The 14,616-nt window shown below is 45.8% G+C and overlaps 1 protein-coding gene across 3 annotated transcripts in view; it reads left to right on the forward strand.

Moving 5' to 3' along the window:
* LOC138159395 (dipeptidase 2-like) overlaps positions 1-13,977 on the forward strand; it is a 33,453-nt gene extending 19,476 nt beyond the window's left edge. For all 3 annotated transcript variants that reach the window (XM_069085702.1, XM_069085700.1, XM_069085701.1), the window contains 11 exons: positions 1,139-1,224; positions 1,452-1,679; positions 2,389-2,515; positions 5,127-5,256; positions 5,799-5,940; positions 6,812-6,881; positions 7,411-7,587; positions 8,300-8,384; positions 8,559-8,634; positions 12,349-12,484; positions 12,823-13,977. In XM_069085702.1, coding sequence (XP_068941803.1) covers positions 1,510-1,679; positions 2,389-2,515; positions 5,127-5,256; positions 5,799-5,940; positions 6,812-6,881; positions 7,411-7,587; positions 8,300-8,384; positions 8,559-8,634; positions 12,349-12,484; positions 12,823-13,026 — 1,317 coding nt within the window. In that variant the 5' untranslated portion in view covers positions 1,139-1,224; positions 1,452-1,509 and the 3' untranslated portion in view covers positions 13,027-13,977. The remainder of the gene's footprint in view (positions 1-1,138; positions 1,225-1,451; positions 1,680-2,388; positions 2,516-5,126; positions 5,257-5,798; positions 5,941-6,811; positions 6,882-7,410; positions 7,588-8,299; positions 8,385-8,558; positions 8,635-12,348; positions 12,485-12,822) is intronic.
* Positions 13,978-14,616: the final 639 nt, after the last annotated feature.

Consider the following 14,616-nt stretch of genomic DNA (forward strand, 5'->3'; position numbering starts at 1 on the left):
TCCTGCAGAGTAGATCTGAGGCTCAGGGACCACCTGGGAAATATGCAGTGGAGAGAGAGGTTATTGGAACTGCATAGACCTTTTGCTCATCTCTACTCCTGTTTTCTACCCCCTCCTCCCAAATAGATAATTAGATGCTTAGATTAGATAGACAGACGGACGGATGGGCGGACAGACAGATAGATAGATAGATGGAAAGGTAGATAGGTAGGTAGATAGAGAGATAGACAGACAGACAGATAAACAGACAGATAGACGGACAGATGGACAGACAGACATATAGAAAGATAGACATAGATAGACAGACAGATAGATGGAAAGGTAGATAGATAGGTAAATAGAAAGATAGAAAGATAGATAGACAGATAGATAATAGACAGACAGATAGATAGATGGAAAGGTAGATAGGTAGATAGACAGATAGATAGATAGACGGATGGATGGAAACGGATAGATAGATGGATAGATAGAAAGACAGACAAATGAATGAATAAATTAATAAACTACCAAGAGTCAACATAATATACAGGATAGAGTTCTGGACTTGGAGTCAGAAGAGCTGTGTTGAAATCTCGCTTTACACACTAGTTGTGTGACAGGAGGCAAATCTTAACCTCTCTGGGCCTCAGCTTCCTCGTCTGTTGGAGGAGAGGGCTTGGTTAGATGACCCCTAAAGTCCCTTTAAGCTCAAAATTTCCTATTTTACAACCTCTCCAGCAGGACGGCGCTCCAGGGTCACATTCTCCAACCCCCTAGCTACATCTACTCCCACTGTATGCTGCTCATTGAAATGGGCTTACCTTACTTACGACTCATCCCTAGAATCTTATAGTTCACTAGAGTTGGGCCCTTACAGTTTTTCTATGTCCTTCTCCCTCATTTTGAAAAGATGGAAACTGAGGCTGTCTCACCCAAGGGGAGACTTGAACCCAGATCTCCTGACCCCCAGTGAAATGGTCTCTCAACTTCTCTACCCTGAGCCTTCAAGCCTGTGCCTGGGTTTGGGCTCCTTGGTGGGGGCACATTTGAGATGAGATCTTGTCCCTGGGATTCTGGGGGAGAGGCTCTGGGGGCCCAGAAAGTCCTGGAATCACAGAACTGGGTGGGATCATCTAATCCAATCCCCTTGTTTTTTCAGGTGAGGACATTGAGGCCCAGAGGACAAAAGCCTGGCTAAGGAAGTTCTGGGGCCAGAGCTGAGGCCATCTCTCCTGCTAACCTCTGGTAAGTTTCATAGTAATTGAATGAGATACAGAGTGACACAAGGCTGTACCATGGGGGGTCGGGCAGGACCACTTCCCAGTGCCTCTTCCTCCCTCACCCTGGAAGCTCTGCCCCCAATGGCTCCACCCACTGCCCCCAGTCCCCAGGAAATCTCCAGGGTCCCATGTGGTTCCGCCCCAGGGCCTGCTGGGAAATTGCTGCCTTTTTTTTTTTGTTGTTGTTTCCAGCATCTGCCCCACATTCCGCCTTGGCAGCAGGACCACTGGATCTCTCCCTCTGGACAACATGCGGCTGAGGCCTCCCCTGGGTCTACAGGGCACCTCTGTGGGCATGGAGAAGGCATGGAGGCAGCTGCTGCTGCTGGTGCTGCTCGGGGTGGGCATAGCCCCCAGCATCGGCTCTGAGCTAAGGGACAGAGCCCACGCCCTCATGAAAGCCCACCCACTCATCGATGGGTATGTATGTGTCTCTCAGGCACCAAGGTCCAGCTCATCTGCCCTAAGATCTGGGCCATTCCCCTGTTCCACCAGGGGCAAAGAGCTTAGAGCCACCCAAGGCCAGAGCATTGTTTCATCTCCAACAAGAACTCACATTTTTGTAGCAATTGGAAGTGAGTTGGGGAGGCCTGGTCTCATTTCTGAGGTAGGCAGATGAACCATAGCGTTCGAGTTGGCAGGCAGGAAGCTGTGTGACCCTAGCCAAGTCACTGAACCCCTGCTGCCTCAGTTTCCTCATCTGTAAAATGGGGACAATACTACCGGCCACCTCATATGGTTGTTGTGAGGGTCACGTGAGATACATATGCTGAGCACTTTGTAGAACTCCCAGGGCCATAAACAGATGCTAGCTGCTGTTGCTATCATTATCCCCAATTTAAGGATGAAAAAACCAGAGATGGAGACATGAAGTGACTTCTCCCGTCTTAGACATGTCAGGGCTGAGATTTGAACCCTCTTTCTAACAGTCTACACTGCTCCTCTGGGGGACCTACACTGCATCCAAGCAACAGAGGACCGTGACCCTTGGCCCCTCTCGCTCCCCATCCCTTCCTTCCCCCAGGCCCCTGACCTTTAGCTCCCCTCCTAGCTCCTGCCCCGAGCTCTCTCTGACCATGGCTCTTGACCTTTGTCCACTGCCTCCTGACCTAGGCTTTCTCCCCTACAGCCACAATGACTTACCAGGAATCCTGAGATGGCTTTATCAGAACAAACTCCAAGGCCTCAACTTGAGAACCTTCAACGAAAGCCAGACCAGCATTGAGAAGCTCCAGGCAGGGATGGTGGGAGCTCAGGTATGACCCCCAAATACGGTCCATCCCTCCTCACTCACTGCCACTGACCTCTGCCCAGCAAACAGTCGGTGTTTAATAAATGCCTGTTCATAGGGTTCACAGACAGATCTGTAAGGATCTGTAGCCCATCTAATCCAACCTCCCATCTCATCCAGCCCCCTCATTTTACAGATGAGGCAAGAGGAGGTTAGTGGCTTGCCCAGGGTGAAATAGCTAGTAAATGTTTGAGATGGGATTTCGAACCCAGGTCCCCGGGCTCGAAGTCCAGTGCTCCAGGCCCTGATAGAATGGCTAAGACATTAAAGAAGAAATCGGGGCTGCAGTCTGTACTCCTCATTCTTATGCCAGGGTTTAATTGAGTATCTGTGAGCTGTTGTTGTTAGCATAATTTATTTTAAAAATTCAGTTTTATTTTCCTTTCCGAATCCTCTCCTTCTGGTCACTTCCTCCCTCACTCAATGAAAAAGCAAAAAAACCAAAAAGTGTTATAAACATGTTGTTGTCCTGTCTGATTCTTCATGACCCCTTTTGGGCTTTTCTTGGCAAAGATACCACAGTGGCTTACCATTTCCTCATCCAGTTTATTTTACAGATGAGGAAACTGAGGCAAAAAAGGTAAAGTGACTTGCCCAGGGTCACACAGCTACTAAGCGTCTGAGGTTGAATTTGAAATCAGGTCTTCCTGAGTCCAGGCCCAGTACTCTATCCCTTGGGCCACCTAGCTGCCCCTTAAAAATATGTACAGTCAAGTAAAACAAATTTCCAAAGTGGCCATGTCAATAAAACAAACAAACAAATGAACATTTTAGTTGGCAGTCTGAGTCCATGAGCTCTCTATCCAGAGGTGGGCAGAAATTGGGTTGATCAGAATTCCTAAGTCTTTCCAAGTTGTTTATCTTTATAATAGTGTTCTTATTATATAAGTTGTTCTCCTTATTCTATTCACTTCACTCTGTATCAGATTTCCCTGGATTTCACTGAAACTATCCCCTTCATCATTTCTTTTTTTTACTTTTAATTTTTATTTTATTTTTTCTCAACATGTAAACAAACATTTTTTATTTTTATTATTTTTTTAAAGCAGTTGGGGTTAAATAACTTCTCCAAGGTTACACGGCCAGTTTTTTTTTTTTTTTCCGGTGTTAAGTATCTGAGGCTGGAACTGATCCAAGGTCCTCCTGACTCTGGGGCTGGCGCTCTTACTACGCCACCTAGCCACACCCAAACAAACATTTTTTAACATTTTTTAAAAATTTGAGTTCAAAATTTTCTCTTTCCTTTCCTTCTCCCCTCTTTGAGAGGGCAAGCAATTTGATATAGATTATACATGTGCAGTCATGCAAAACATTTCCATATCATCTGTGATAAAAAAAAAAGACTAAAAAATAAGAATAATAAAGTTCAAAAAGTGGGCAGCTAGGTAGGGCAAGGGAGAGAGCACTGGGCTTCAGGGTCAGGAAGCCGACTCTTCCCAAGTTCAAATCTGGCCTCAGACACTTACTAGCTGTGTGACCCTGGGCAAGTCACTTCACCCTGTTTGTCTCAGTTTCCTCATCTGTCAAATGATGTAGAAAAGAAAATGGCAAACCACTCCAGTTTCTTTGTCAAGAAAATTCCAAATAGGGTCACAAAGAGTCGGACACGATTGAAAAACGGCTGACCAAAAACAACAACTAAAAGTATGCTTCAATCTATATTCGGATTCCAGCATTTCCTTCTCTGGCAGTAGATTGCATTTTCCATAATAAGCCCTTCATTATATCCCTGAGAATCGCTAAGTCATTCATGTTAATCATCGTACAATATTGCTGTTTCTGTATACAGTGTTCTCCTTGTTCTGTACATTAATAAATGATAATTTCCTTTTCTGTCATTTTACCCAAACTGATGGATGTGAGTTGGCAAACCAGGGTTATTTTAATTTGTATTTCCCTACTTATTAGAGATTTAGAGCAGTTGTTCACATGGCTATTGATAAGAGTGGATTTCTTCCCCTGCAAACTGCCTATTCATATCCTTTGGAGAATGGCGCTTTTTCTTATAAATTTGACTCAGTTCCCTATATATGTTAGATTTTTATCAGAGAAACTTGCTAAAAAGATCTCTACCCCCTTTTCCTACTTCTCTTCTAATTTTAGCTGTATTTGTGCAAAATTTTAAATTTTATGTAATCAAAGTTGTGAAGTACTCTAAAGTCAAATAGGGTCATTCATATTTTATCCTAAAAGCCATAGAGAGTCACTGGATTTTATTGAGCAGAGGGGTGACATGGCCAGATCTTTTGCTTTGACAGCTTTGTGGAGGGCAATGGGAGTAGGTAGAAAATGGAGACAGGGAGGTCAATTAGGAGGCTGCAGGCAAGGATTAAAAGCAGTGTGGAATGGGCATAGAAGGAGGAGAATCATAAACTAGATTTTGGAGCTGGAACCAGCTCCTCAAACCCTGAGAGTTTGAACTCCTGGCCCTACATTCCTGATTCACCCTCCTGTATCCCCTCATTCCCTAGACCCGGTTTCTAGGTTAAAGGCTAGGCATCTAATGGGAGAAAGGAGAAGAGGCTCAGGGAGGTCTCATCCCAGGATCTGAGTGTTATGTCTTGTGTCTCCCCTAGTTCTGGTCAGCCTATGTCCCCTGCCTGACTCAGGACAAAGATGCTTTGCGCCTAACCCTGGAGCAGATCGATGTCATCAAGCGAATGTGCAATACTTATGAGGAATTGGAGTTCGTGAGCTCGGCCCAAGGTTACACCTCTTGGGGTTTTGGGGGGGGGGGGAGAAGGAAGGAGACCCACCCCTCCCAGAGAGCCGCCAGGTCCCACAGGCCCTTCTCAGAATCTGCTCAGAGCTCTGAGCTATCCCCCAGAGATACAGCTCTTCAGCCCCCTTCCTTCTTTCCCTAAATGAGTAATGCCAGCATTCAGGACCTGACACAAGAGCCCTGTGTGCAGGGGGACCCCCCGGATACAGGCACATTGGACCCAAAAGTGTCTCAAGGGGACCTTGGAGCCGGAGTGTAATGTTAGAGTCAGTCCAAGAGGGCATAATCTCTGCAGGCTCTGTGAGGAAACCCTAATCCAGAAAAGGGTCAGCTCCCCTGGGGTCAGTGGGAGTGGAGGGTGGGCTTCTCATAGTCACTGGCTGCAATATCCTGAGAAGGGAGTGAGTATATAGGTATCTTTCCTCTTCCCTTCCCTCTCATCCCCTTTCCTCATCTCCCCACCCCTCCAAGATGGCAACTCCCTGCTTTGGGACCCACTCACTGCTCTTTCTTCTCCTATCTCCAGAGCTTAAGGAGAGCCGGAAGCTGGCTTGCCTGATTGGGGTAGAAGGTGGCCACTCCATGGATGGAAGCCTGGCTGTTTTGCGGGCCTTCTATGACCTTGGAGTACGCTATATGACTTTAACACATTTCTGTAACACACCCTGGTAAGGAGAACAAGGGTTTTGTTTGGGGGGGGGGGGAGGCAGAGTTCCTACTAAATTCCATTTTTCTTCTTTTTTTTTTTTTTTGGCTTTTTGGAGGGGGAAGGCAGGGCAATTGGGGTTAAGTGACTTGCCCAAGGTCACACGGCTAGTAAGTGTTAAGTGTCTGAGGCCAGATTTGAACTCAGGTCCTCCTGACTCCAGGGCCAGTGCTCTATTAAATTCCATTTTTCAATGAACAGACTCTAATTTTCTCTCCTTCCTACCCTCTATCCACAATAAAAAAAAAAACAAAACCAAAAACCCTGAAACAAACATACTTAATCAAGCCGAACAAATTCCCACATTGGCCATGTCCATAAACCATGTCTGGTTATGTATTTGAGTCTATCCCCTCTCTGTCAGGAGATGGGTAACCCAGATCATCACTAGTCCCCCAGAGTCGCAGTTGGTCACTGCACTGACCACAGGTCTTGATTCTTTCACCATTTTCTGTCTTTACAATGCAGCTATTAGACTCCACACTGGTCTCCTGGTTCTAGAGTCTGAGTATTCTGAAGAACATGATGGTACAATATGGCCATCCTTCCAGGGCTTAGGGCTTCCAAGATGGAGGCTGTGCTGGATCCAGTCAGACCCTAGGGTGTATGGGAAGACCAGAGGAAGCAGACAGTTCTGGGGCTCAATGCTTCCCCAGACCCTGCCCCCACTGGCCCTGAGTTCTAGGAAGATTTTCAAAATCTTGGTATCCTTCCTTCCTCTTTTAGAGGAAGTAAGGTATCATGAGCGTGAATTGGTTGGATGTTCAGTTGGGAGATGCTCTCCTTGTGTCTATTATAGCTCATTTACTTTGTTCTTCTGCGGTGTCTTACAGGGCAGAGAGCTCCACCAAGGGCCTGCATCACTCTTACCCATATATTAAGGGACTGAGTAGTTTTGGTGAGGTAAGAGGTCTCAGGAATGGAGTGGGAGGTTGGGTCCAGAGTCTCAGGGACCTCAGAGGTCATCTACTGCAGCTGGTACCAGAACCAGCTGCCAGCAGTTGTATGGATTCTTCCCAATCTTCCCCAGGGCCAGGGAACTCCAGCCTCCAGAGGCATCTCAGTCAACTTTTAGGTTGACAGCTTGTTGGGAGTTTTTTCTTGTACTGAGCTGAAATCTTCCTCTCTGTTCTTTCATAGCTTCTAGCTCTGCCCTCTGGTGCCAAGCAGAATAAAAAGCTAGCTCCTCTTTCCCTGCACAGACCTTGAAAACAACTATCAAATCCCCTCCGCTCCCCTGAAGCTTTTTCTTCATGCTAAATGCCCCCAATTCCTTCAACTGATCTTTGCATGGCCCGGCCCTCACCTCCCCAGTAATCATCTCCTAGCAGGCTCCATGATCCACTCCTGAAGGCATTCCTTAGCTCGTTGGACTAAAATGATTTCCATCTTGCTCTCTCCAACTCTTTTCTCCTTGACTGTGATGCCCTAGGAAGTGATACAGGAAATGAACCGTCTGGGCATGATGGTGGACCTCTCCCACACATCGGATGCCACGGCCAGAAGGGCGATGATTGTGTCTCGGGCTCCCGTGATCTTCTCACACTCATCTGCCTTCTCAATATGTAACAACTCCAGGAACGTGCCAGACGTCCTCCTGCAGCAGCTGGTGAGTCATCATAACCCTGCCAAACGCCGAGTCTGAGACGCTTCGGACCCTGTCCTCCCATCCCCACAGCTCCCATGAGCTCCCCAAACCTTGGTATCCTGACAGAAGTGTGTCAGGGTTATACGTAGCACACTCCGAGGTCACAGACTTCCCACAAGACGGCCAGGCTTCTGTCCATGGAGTGGCCACCTTCTACCCCAAGCAGCAAGTCAGCTTTGGGCCCTCTTTGAGCTCTGGGGATAGGAGAAGAAGGAGCAGTGTGAACACTCCTGCCTGGGTTCATAGGTTTTCTGCCCCCATGCCCCAATCCATCACAGAAGCCAGAGACCCCCAGGGTAAGCAGAGGATTGAGGATAATAGGATTTAAAGTTAAGAGGCTTCTTGGAGGCCATCAGAATCCAAACTGTGCACTTTACAGATGAGGAAACTGAGGCACAGAGGGGTTAAGTGAGGGGAGTCATCTGGATTGAGGGTTGCCACAGGGTATCCCATGCAGCTGCCTGCAGTCTCTCCCCCTCCTCCAGTCTCTAGACTGCTTGAAGTGGAGAGAAGAGTGACAGAGGATGGGTGGGATGTGAGGAATGGGAAGTTTGGCTCTTACACGTAATCCAAGAGCATAAGATACAAGAATAACAGAAAGCACAGATGGATCTTGACCTGTCCCAAGGCAACCTCCCCAGGCTGCTCTGAGGGGTTGTGTCTGGTTCCACAGAAAAGAAATGGTGGCATCGTGATGGTGACCTTCTCTGTAGGCGTGATTCAGTGTGAGCTATTGGCCAACATCTCCACAGTAGCAGGTGAGGTCCAAACCCCTGGCCCCCTGGTCCCCTGATCCCCTGGCCCCCTGGCCAAGGGAACAATGAATCCTTAGAGGTGAGCAAGTGGGTAGGAAGGGAGGGATCTGAAGACAAGGAGTGTGTCCTGGAGGAAGGGAGGGTCATGCTAAGAACCCCTGGTGCTCTGTTCCTTAGATCACTTTGACCACATAAAGAAGGTCATAGGAGCCGAGTTCATGGGGATTGGAGGAGACTATGATGGTGTTGGCAAGTGAGTATCTTATTATACAAACAAGCGATAAACATTTATTAATCTTCTACTGTGTACCAGGAATTGTGCTAAATACTGATGTTACACAAAGAGAGAAAAGAGTCCTAATCCAATGGGAGAGACAACTTGCAAACAAATACATACAGAGCAAGTTATATGCAAGATAAATAGTAAATGAGAATTAACTAAACAACCACATTACAATATTTTGTTTATAATTATATAATTATATAGTATATACATGTTTTATGTCATTAGATATTTATATGCTCCATACTATATCATTATATGGCACATAATGATATAGTATGTAGTATATGCTATACATTATATAATTATAGAATATATTATGTTAGTATATAAATATATAGTATATGTTATATACTATATTATTATATAACATAATAATATCATACAGTAAGTTATATACTATGTAATTATATAATATATTTTAGTATATAATTATATAGTATATATGTTATGTCATATAGTATATGGGACATACTATGTAATTATATATTATATGTTAGTATATAATTATTATATATGTTATACTTTATAAAATAATATATTATTGTGTAATTATATAATAAGTAACTAACTAGCAGCTAGATGGCACAGTGGATAGAGCATTGGGCTTAGAATCAGGAACACTCTTCATGAGTTCAAATCTGGCCTCAGGCACTAGCTGTGTGACCTTGGGCAAGTCACTTAACTCTGATTGCCTTAGTTTCCTCATCTGTAAAATGAGCTAGAAAAGGAAATGGCGAAGTACTCCTCTATCTTTACCAAGAAAACTACCCCAAATGGGGTCACAAAGAATTGGACACTATTGAAATGGCTAATTAGCAGAAGGAAGGCTCTGGAATTAAGAGGGGTTGGGGAAGGTTTCCTAGCGAGGGCCCACTGTCACTTCAAGTTCCACGCCTCTCAAACCAAACATCCTCTTTTTTCTCAAGCCAGTTCACTTGTGATCTGCCTCTTTCTCTCAATAGGGTCTCACCTTGAAATGATGCTTGATGACTCCCCCCACCCACCCAGTCATTCATCAGCCCTGTTGGCTTCTCCTTTCTGATATCCCATATACCTATTCACTCATTTCTCTTCACAGTAATGGCGCCCTCGTACAGGTTCTCCTTAATTCATGCCTAACTGGTCTCCCTGATGTTAGTCCCTCCCTCCTTTAATTCAGGCTCCTAGAGCCCCAACTAGGACCGGCAACTGGGACTATGCCCCAGGGAACAACAACTTAACATCTCTTTGTCAAGGATGATTACTCAAGGAGAAAACTGCCAGAGGATAGGCTGGAACAAGTTCTCCCAGCCCCCATCCTGCTCCTTTCACTTGCCCAATTGAGAGTACTCTAGTCTCCTCACCCCAGGAACAGTTTGTGAGATGTGTCCTAGTCACCATTGATTATGTGCCTATGTGCCATCTTCAGATTAATTAAAAAAACCAACTCTGTCCATCTGGTGTCCTGCTCAAGAACCCACCATGATTCCCCATTGCCTAATACACAGAGTTCAGTCTCCTTAGTCATTAGCCATTAAAGGGATTCCACAGTACGGCTCCAACCACTGTCTCTGATTACTCCCCTCTGTGCCCACTTCCCTCTACTCAAATACATAAAGGGAAACATGGAGCATGGCTTCCTTGGGAGTCATTCTTATTTTTGTTCCCAAACTTAGATCCACATCACACCTTTACTCATATTCCTTGTCCTACCTAGAATTCCCTTCTCCTTGTCCAAGTCTCACTTCCTCTACAAGCAGCTCACAGGGGCCTCTCCCTGCTCTGATCCCCTTTAACAGGTATCACCTTTTCCAGTAATCTCGCTCTGATTCCATACCGATGGATGTTCTGGTTAACTTGTCATGTCTCTGTCTTCCCAGCTAAATTATAACTTTCTTTCAAAAAGTTGAGATGGTTTTTTTTTCCAGAAAGATAAGCACTTTTTTTTCTACCTTTCATAGCCAGTTGAACAAAATAAGAAAAAAACCCTCATGATAAATATGCATTGTCATTTAAAGCTTATTCCCACATTTATTGTTGTTCAGTCATGTCTGACTCTTCATGACCCCATTTGACAAAGATACTGGAGTGGTTTGCATTTCCTTTTCTAGCCCATTTGACAGATAAGGAAACTGAAGCAAACAGGGTAAAGTGACTTGCCCAGGGTCACACAGCAAATAAGTATCTGAGGCCAGATTCCAAGTCATGATGAGGATTCCTGACGCCAGGTCCAGCACTCTATCCACTGTGCCTCCTAATGGCCCAATTCCCACAGTGGCCATCCTCAGAAATATCTTTCTCATTCTTTATTTTATTTATTTTTTTTTTAAGCAATTGGGGTTAAGTAACTTGCTCAAGGTTACATGGCCAGGTGTTTCTGGGTGGGTGCTAAGTGTCTGAGCCCAGGATTCGATCTCCAGGTCATCCCAACCCTGGAGCCGGTGCTCTTACTTGCTGTGCTACCTGGCCACCCCAATATACCCTCATTCTTTATTTTGATTTCATCACTTCTCTAGCAGGAAGAGGGGAGTACACTTCATTTTGGGTCTTCTAGAATCATGGTTGGTCACTGCATTGAATGGAGTTCTTGAGCCTCTTAAAATTGCTCGTCTTTGCCTTTTTTTGTCATTGTTTAAGTTGAGTTCCTGGTTCTGCTCATTTCACCCTCCATCAGTTCATAGATATCTTCTCCCACTTCTCAGAAACTAGCTCCTTTATCGGTTCTTTCAGCTCAATAATATTCCATTATGTTGATAAACCATAGCTTGTTCAGCCCTTCTCCATTAGATGGACACACCTCCCCCTTACTTTCTGTTTTTTTGCTACCACAAAACAGATGTAAAGCATAAACTTTACATTAAAACTGGCTGAGTTCTATCTTTAATTCTTTACATCCCTCCCAAGCTCAACACAAGGCCCCAGGGAAGGGAAAGAGAAGGGAATAATCATTTATTCAGGGCTTACTATGTGCTGAGTGCTTTTTACAAATATCATTTCATTTGATTGTGATGTAAGTTATTATCCCCATTTTGTAGTTAAGGAAACTGAGGCAAACAGAGGATAAGTGACTTGCCCAGGACCACACAGCTATTAAGAGTCTGAGGCTGGATTTGAACTCACAAAGAGGTCTTCCCGATAACCGTTCCCAGTACTCTGTCCACTGTGCCACTTTATCTAAGCAGCCCCAATAAATGTTTATTGATTATAATGATGGTGCATATAGGCAATGTAGCCACTTTGTAGGATGGTCTGTCCTCTGCTTCACACAACAGGTTTGACCCTGGAGAGAATGGAAAGATTGAAGGTCAGACTATCTCAATATTGCTCCTGGTCCCCAGGCTACGTACGGGTCCTGGAAAAGGATTCCTCCTCATCTGGGAAACATGAGAAGTAGCAGTCTCAGTGTCCCTGGAGAGAAAGGAATTTTTGGAATGAAGGAAGAGGAAAGTGAAGCCTGTGTCCACCTTGGCTTCATCCACCTTCCTCCATGGTTTTCACTGGGAAAGGTGTAATTAGCCCTAAGGTGGCCCCTGCTCAGAAAGGCTTCTATCACAGGAAAGTCCGATCAGTAGCAAGCACTTACTAAATTGTAGGAATTCAGAGGAAGGTGTGAGCACTGTGGGCTAGCAATAGACACCTCTCCAAGAAAACCCTTGGGTGGGAAGTCAGATGGTGATGATGCTGAAAGTTGGTCACTTGCAGGTTTCCACAAGGCCTGGAAGATGTCTCCAAATACCCTGCTTTGATTGAGGAGCTGCTGAGGCGGGGTTGGAATGAGAAGGAACTACAGGGTCTGCTTCGGGACAACCTTCTGAGAGTCTTTCAGAAAGTGGAACAGGTGATGCCCAAACACCAAGTCCGCCATCTTGGCTTCTCATGGGATTAGCCTCCCCATTACACCCCTACATCACCTAAAGCTGGATTCCTCCTCACTCTTTTGGATGGAGGAGCAGGGAAAGGTCTCAGACTCACAGTGTGGCATTCCTTTTGAGAGGGAGGTTAACAGTGTGGCATTCCTTTTGAGAGGGAGGTTAACAAGGTCATAGGTTACTTCTTTGGGCTGTGTGTACCCACTCCTGTTGGGGGAAGAAGAGCCTCTGTGTCCAATGTTACTCCTTCCCCACACCCTATTTGAGATGGTGGGGGCTGTCACCTCCTAACAATACCTCTCCTCAGGTGCGGCAAGAAAGCAAGACTCAGAGTCCCAACGAAGACGTGCTTTCTGAAACAGGAGTAAATAGTCAGTGCCGTTCAACTTTCCAGCAACTGAAATCACCGAAGCTACTTTGGAATGGGCAACCCTTCCTGCACCCAACCCTGCACCTCACCACCTTTGCCTTTGTCCTCATATCCTCAATGGGGCAGCTCTTCTTCCCTTGAGATGAAGGTTGGGTAGATCAGTGCCTGTCTCAGAACAGATGTGGAGTCCTCAGTTTTGACCCTTGGGAGGTGGACCCCAGCCATATCCTACCTTCCCCCCTGGTACCCCTCTACTCCCTGGCTAGGTTACTGGCCCATTTAAGCATCAGAAAGGCCTGTCAGGCATTGACTCCCCACCTGCAGCCTTCCTTTCCAATGGTCAGTTAAATTTCCAGTGGTTCTTTCTTGAGAACCAGACTCATGCCCTGGGAATCAGCAATGGAGGCCTCAGAGTGAGGATGGGGAGAATAGTAATAATGGTACAAGACTCAAGCAGCTCTTAAGATTAACCTGCAAATGACTCTCCCAGCTGTTCCAGGCTCAGGCCCAAACTCTCTCTTGGCATCACATTTCTAGTACAACTTATGCTCTCCCTTTGCTTGGGGAGTCAGGGATGCAGCTTTCCCCTCAATATAAGATTCAGCCCAGCAGAACCTCTGGTCAGGGGAAACCAGCTCTCTGCTCCCTACCCCCAGCTAGGAGAGGATGTCTCTAGGCCAGTAATTCAGGCAGGAGAGCCAGCAAGTGATGGGACCGTGCAGGACTGTGGGGATTTGATTTCCCTGGAGCCTTGAACTGTTCATCTTCACTTAATGGTTCAGTGAAATCTTGTCCCATTAACATTCACTTTCTGCTTGGAAGTAGCCCCAAATTTAGCATCGTGGCATCTTTTTAGAGGTCTGTGTGTTTGGGCTTGCTGTTCCCTCTCTCCTTTCCTTTTTTCCCTTCCCTTTCCATCATTTCTAGACCCTCATTCTGAATTTCAATAAGAAAATGCCTAAAATTTCCCCAGGAAAGGCTGCTAGGATTAGATATGGCACTGACTTCTACCCAACAACCCTTGCCCACTTAGCCTAGGTCAAATGAGTATGAATAAACTTAGTGGAAATAATTTGAAAATCTGTGTCTTCTCTATTTTCTTTCTTGCACCCGGTGAGGTGCTGGTGTTTAATCTACTACAGGCAGACCTTGGATCTCTTGTTTGGGATGGGGGTAGGGGGCAAGATTTGTTTGCTGAATGATCCCTCAAAGAGATAGCATTAGGGCTTGACCCAGGGTCCTGAGGGAAGCACAGGGCACTGGCTTTACTTATGCCCCACCAAGATCAGTTTGGATCTTGGGATCTGGGAGGGAGAAGAATATTCTACTTTTCTTTAGGAATTCCTGTTCCTCTAGAGCGGCTGTGGTGGGAAAAGGAAACCTGGGACCACCATCAAGGAGAGGAAAAAGGGAAACGCTATCAATTTGGGTCAGAGCCCTTTCTCAGTTCCAGGCTGGGTGTGAGGTTATTTACTGCCCCTGTACCAAGTTTCTCTATTCCTATACCCAAGCCAGGTGGCACTGAGCTCACTCACATGAGGAACTGCATTTGCAGTGGGGGAAGCAAAAAGTGCTAAGAAGACGTGGATGGTAGGAAAAGAACATGGGCACTTGTACTCCCAACTCAATAAGTTACCTGGATGACCAATCATCCAAACTTTGGATTCCAAAGGCTTCCTTTGGAGACAATTGAGAGAAGGGACTCTGGTGCCCATTAGGGCATGATTTGTT

The sequence above is a fragment of the Petaurus breviceps genome, unplaced genomic scaffold (assembly GCF_028583685.1).
Source record: "Petaurus breviceps papuanus isolate PSGF00001 unplaced genomic scaffold, PetGlider_PUasm1.0 176, whole genome shotgun sequence".
In the NCBI taxonomy this organism is placed as follows: Eukaryota; Metazoa; Chordata; class Mammalia; order Diprotodontia; family Petauridae; genus Petaurus; species Petaurus breviceps.